General features: G+C 42.9%; 1 protein-coding gene across 1 annotated transcript in view; it reads right to left on the reverse strand.

The window, feature by feature from the left end:
- LOC107112853 (cytochrome P450 2K1-like) overlaps positions 1 to 6,088 on the reverse strand; it is a 30,363-nt gene that overhangs the window by 23,150 nt on the left and 1,125 nt on the right. Inside the window, 1 exon segment of the mRNA XM_015414052.1 lies at positions 1,837 to 2,022. Within this exon segment, the coding sequence (XP_015269538.1) occupies positions 1,837 to 2,019 (183 nt within the window). The 5' untranslated portion in view covers positions 2,020 to 2,022.

The following is a 6,088-nucleotide window of genomic DNA, read 5'->3' on the forward strand; positions in this document are numbered from 1 at the left end:
GGTTCTGTCTGAAATGACAGACCACAACCCGGTTGAGAATCGGTTCCCTACCGGGACATAGCGCCTGTCTGAAATTCCCCACCGTCGTGATCATCCAGCTAGGGTTGCCAAATGGTGTCAACAAAAATACTAGACACATTTGGTCAAAATGTCTTGACCAAATATCTATGTGCACTAGGGGGTATGCCTTTGGGTATACTTGAACTGAATATCTACTCAAAAATACCTTATCTTTATTTTTTGGGTATATTTCGGCTTCCTGAATGTATCTGGGTTTTCTTGGAGAGCCAGTTTGGTGTAGTGGTTAGGAGTGCGGACTCTACCCCCAGCTCCGGTGACCGCTGGCCATCCAGTGGAGAGCAATCCTCCCCAAGGATCACAACGATTGGCGGGTCGGGGAAAGCGGAGGTTAGGGTTGTGGCAGAAGGATGTCGTGGCGACCTCAGCCGGACACCTAGAAGGACCCTATGGTCCCGCTCCAGAAAATAAACTCCTTCGGCTAATGAAGGGTGGGGTATAAATCCAATCTCTTCATCTTCTCTTCTTTGGGAAAACCAGAGGGGGGGGAGTCCTGGGAAATATTCAGGAATTACCTGTCGATCCCAAAACAGCAGAGAGGCAGAAGCAAATTGCTCCCTCCTCTCAGCTCTTTCTTGGGATTCTACTGCAGTCCCTTTAAAGTTTAAAGGGATTGCAGAAGACAGCCTGAGGATCAGCTTTGCATGGGGGGGCAGACTGTCCCTGCCTGCTCAACTTGGGGCTGGCTTCTCATGCAGCCCAGTTTAAACCAGGCTGCAGGAGAAGCCAGCCCCAGAAGCTGATGTGCCTTAGGGTGTAATCTGCTACCTGCGGCACAGCTAGTTTCTCCTGCGGTGTGGTTTAAGCCACACTACAGAAGAAGCTAAGCCAGCCACAGAGTTGGGCTGGCTTTTTTTAAAACCGGTATTTTCTTATCAAGTCTATTGGACCCAAAAATCCCGGATCCAAATACCATACCAGTATTGGGATCCAGGATTTTTTTGGAAATAGCAAACATTTTCAGGCCCAGTAGACTGTTTTGGATTGCTAGCTATTGGGGGGGGGGGGACCGGGGGGCTTGCTGTCCTTGCAGAGGAGGGAGAGCTTGTACTTGAATAAAACTTGGTCTTAAAGGTGCCACTGGATGGTTTTGGACTGGGGGGCCGGGGGAGGGCTCTGCAACTTACCTGGCTGCTTCTTGCTCTGAGGACTGCTGGGAGCAGGGGGTGGGGCTTGGTGCATGTGCCCGCCCCCTGGGTTCTTTACTTCCGGAGCCCCACTCCTGTGCACTCCTGCAGGAAATGACCCCTGAGCCCCATTGAATAGACCTGAGCAAGATTCTAAGATGACTCACTGGTACATGATCTTCCTTGAACATAGCTGTGATTCCAATTTTCTGTTTTCATTATTATTAATGGGGCCCTGTCCCCCTACTCAATTTTCAATATGTTCTGTTAGAACAGAAATATAATACAAAGTACTTTTCAACTGGATTATGGATTCTTCAGGAATAGATCAGATCTAAATTCTGGGAAATGGGGGGGTTGAGGAATGTTTGGTTTGGTTTGGTTTAACTTGGTAGAGGTCTACGAATTCATTCTTGGAACTGCAGTGGTTTAGTTAAACAGAGTTCAGTTACAGCTATACTATACAGATATACTAATATATCAAGTACATTCTATTAATGCATAAGCAAGTTACGTGACATTTTTGTCTTCACATTAATGGTTGCATTTAGGATGGAGAAACTCAAAGTCTCTCTGCCCTACGAGACCAGCACAAGACAGGGATCTACAACAAAACGAGCAAGAAGGTTACCTTCATCATGGTTCTGTAAGGCCTCTTCACATCCATGAGGTGGAGGTTTCCAATGAGTGGTAATGGCCGTGGTCCTGGTGGGAGATTTTTGCTACTGCTCTTCCAGAAATAGTGCCTTTTCCAGAGGAATGCAAGTGTGAGGGCAAGTAGGAACAACACAGAAATAGGATCCAGCCAATCCATTTCCTGCTAACAAGAAGTTGCTTGTAGAGGTTACAGAGAAAACTGCAATGGATTTTGATCAAGGGCTGTTTCGGTCCCCTGAAATGAGCTGCACACAATTGTTTATATAGACACAGCCCAGTATAATCTCACCAAGCATCCAACCCATGCCTTTTATAAGAAATATTCTCCATCTATAAAAACCCTGTGTTTGAATGGGTGGTGTCTAATTGATCAAAGTGAAACTTGACAGGACAGGTCTAAACTCTCTTGACCCCAGCCTGAAAGTTCAACACCATTTTATCTGGAAGGCTAAGCTAGTTAATTATCAACTGGGTCCAAAGAGTAGTGTTGCCAGTGAGTCAACCTGTCTAGATATCAGGGATGGAAAGGAAGAGAGTGTGACTTCGGTCACCTCCGGAGTTTTGTGATGCACACAATAGTTTAAAAGAAGTGGTTCATTGTTAGGTCATTTTACCATTAACATCCTGTTTCTTTGTTATTGATATTGCACATCCTTTTTAAAAAGATCTATTCATTTATTTCAAATAATTTCAAATTTGGGGGACCTATTTGTGGCTGTAATCCCCCCCCGCATCCACCTGGGATAAAATTCTGAGTGACTGATAACCCTGTATTCAAGGAGTCCCCCTGTCTGCCAAATTTCATACAAAGAGGAGAAAGCCTCACCATTTTCACAATAGCACAATTCACAACGCCATTTGATTTCTGATACAGTCTAAGCAAAAGAAAAAAACCAATAAAAATTGAGATAAGTTTGCGGTGGGTGCAAAATGATCGAAAAGACAGCAAAATACGTAGACTACTGTAACTCAGTCATTCTTGGCCATTTTGCTTTCACCAGGCACATTCCCTGTGCATTATTCTGATATTACAAGTTGGCATGTGGGAATTTTCAGGCTTTATAATGTTAACAGCAATGAAACTCACCTGTAATGTTCCCCCCCTGTTTTTTAACCCCTGCTATGTAACACCTGTAATGGCACCTCTCTGTGATGCTCTGAAATAAACTGTATTATGCCCCCTCCTAGACTTCCTTAGCATTTCCTGATCACCTTTGCTGTCACCTTTGTACCTCTTGGTTTAACCCGAAGAACAGGATGGGTTCTTCTACCTTGGGTAGAATGACAGAACAGTTATCACTAGGGGTGTGCATTCAGCAATAGCTGAACTGAAAAAATACCCCAAAAATACCTTGTCGGTATTTTTCGGGTATCACAAAAGCCGAATACAAATCAGAGATCTGTATTCAGTTACCAGTATAGCTGAACCAAAAAAAGCCAATATTATCCAGCTTTTTTGGGGTTCATTTTGCTATACCGAATATAAGGTCTTATTTAAATCTAACAGCCTGAGTCAGCTGTGGGGTTTAAATGCCTTTCTTTCCCTCCTCAAGATCGGGAAGGGTACAGGTGCAGGTGACACTTTATACAGGGTTAGTATAGACTACCAAAAGTGCTACAGGTGCATTCTTACAACACACAACGCCATTTGATTTCTGATACCGTCTAAGCAAAAAAACCCAAACGATAAAAATTGAGATAAGTTTGCGGTGGGTACAGACTAATTGAAAAGACAGCAAAATAAGTAGACTGCTCTAACTCAGTCATTCTTGGCCATTTTGCTTTCACCAGGCACATTTCCTGTGCATTATTCTGATATTACAAATTGCCATGTGGGAATTTTCAGGCTTTATAATGATGGAGCATTGAAACTCAGCTGTAATGTTTTCCCCTCTGTATTTTAACCCCTGCAATGTAACACCTGTAATGGCACCTCTCTGTGATGCTCTGAAATGACCTGTATAACGCTCCCTCCTTGACTTCCTTAGCGGTTCCTGATGACCTTTGCTGCCACCTTTAGACCTCTTGGTTTAACCTGAAGAAATGGATGAGTTATTTAGCTTGGGTAGAATGACAGGACAGTTATCGCCTGGGGGTGACTGTGAGGCAAAAGGGAATCGTTTATTCTAAATAAAATGGTTGCTTTTGCTTAAACAGAAATATAGTTTCTTAAGAAGTGTAAAAAAGCTTAATTGTTCCAGTGTAGTTCAAAAGCATAATGGTTTCATTAAATCTGCTAATTTTCTGGTTGCAAGATCGCTGCAGGACTTCTTCTTTTTTTAAAGGTTTCCCTAAATTGATATCCCCACATTTTTTTACTCTTTTTTTTTTAAAAAAAATGAGTCAGCTGTGGGGTTTAAATGCCTTTTCCCCCCTCCTCGAGATTGGGGAGGGAAAGGTATTGAAACATGCCTCCTCTGACTTTCCCTCCCCTCTCTGAGTTTCTCTGCAGCAGCTGAAAGGCTCAGGTAGGGAAGGAGGCATGTTTTTATGCATGCTCTTCCCTTCCCCAGCCAACCGGCTGCAGCAGGCGCGCTGTGAAAACGAAGAGCAGGCAGGGAAACATGCCTGGGCTCCCTGCCTGCCCTTCTCCAGCTACACCATGTCAGTTAGGGAAGGGAAGGCAGAGAGAGGAGGCTTCCCCTTGTCAATTTCACTCACAGCTGACTGGCGGGGAGCTTGATAAGGAAATCTGCAGGGGCTACCAGAGGGAAAGAAGGCATTTTAACATGCCCCCTTTTCCTCTGGTGGTATATATCTGATCTGAATATATTTGGCAATAACAAATATTTTCCCAATCCCTCTACTTTACTGGTATTAGACTGGGGAAATCTGGCATTTACTAATATTTTTCGGGTCTGATTTACTCAAAGCCGAAAAAATACCGGCTTTTTTTTTTTTTTTGCACATCCCTAGTTATCACCTGGGGGTAGCTGTGAAGTAAAAGGGAATCCTTTATGTTAAATAAAATGGCTGCTTTTGCTTAAACAAAAATATAGTTTCTTAAGAAGTGCTTCAGTTTAGTTGCTTCAGTTTAGTTCTTAAGAAGTTGCTTCAGTTTAGTTAAAAAGCATAATGGTTTCATTAAATCTGCTAGTTTTCTGGTAGCAAGATAGGTGCAGGACTTCTTCTTTTTTTAAAAATCCCTAAATAGACCTAGCCACATAGAGCCACAAAGAAATTCTCCTATAAAGAATGCATGGTCAGCTTATTAGAACTGGGAGAAACTCCAGGAGGAGCCATCCCCCATTAGATCAGGTGCCATTCATGTGTACTTGACTCTTCACTCTCCAACATAGTATGGGCAAAGCCAGGCACATCAATGGATGCCTGCTTCCTCTTTGCCATCACTGAAAAGATCCAGCCTGCTTTTGCTCCCTGCCATTGAAGTTGAATGATCTACAGGGGTACTGTCATGTTCCTTTGTCTATAGTAGTGCGGCCTACAGGCTCAAGGGAGGCTTAGTGGCTCCAGGGAAGTCTGTACTAGTATGTCTACAGAGCTTACATTTCCCAGGTACCCTGTGGATGCTGGGATTAGCTAACAGTGGATTTGGAGGGAAAACATACACCAGCAGAAGAGTAGAGGGTGGTGTCAGGGAAGAAGGAATAAACGGCTTTGCCCGAAGTGGGAGGGCGTTTTTTCTTAGGGAGCAGACCTGGTGAGGCTGCTGTAGAAAGAGAGATCTCTCATCCAAAAGGAGTGAGTCAATCTGACACCAGGTACCTAGAGAAGGCTAGGACTCTATAGTCAGACACGTTAGGATTTGTTATTTTGCTGGTTTATCTACCTTTTCTATGCTCATTTTTCCTACATGTTTTTGAACTCCAGTTGTTATTAAATCTGTTTTATAAAAGTAGTTTGTTACTCTGCCTGGGTCCTCATGCCTTATTTGGTCACTTATAAAAGGAAACAAAAACTGTGCGGAAAGACGCTAAGAAGAAAAACAGAACAAAGACAAACAAGCAACTCTTTGGTACTGTTCATACTAGAATGATGATAATATATATATAACATCTACAAATATCCAGCAGGCAAGTACATATTAAACATATTTAGTATTCCAACAGGTGGCATACAATGTCTTCCAAAAGGTAAGTATACAAATATAGAACAAGTCTACAGTACAAGTGCAGAGCAAGTCTGTAACAGGTAATATACAAGGTATTTCTAGTCTTCCAACTATATATATATATTATCATCATTCTAGTTTGAAGAGCACCTAA

Source organism: Gekko japonicus, unplaced genomic scaffold (assembly GCF_001447785.1).
Source record: "Gekko japonicus isolate JY-2015 unplaced genomic scaffold, Gekko_japonicus_V1.1 scaffold3091, whole genome shotgun sequence".
Classification (NCBI taxonomy): Eukaryota; Metazoa; Chordata; class Lepidosauria; order Squamata; family Gekkonidae; genus Gekko; species Gekko japonicus.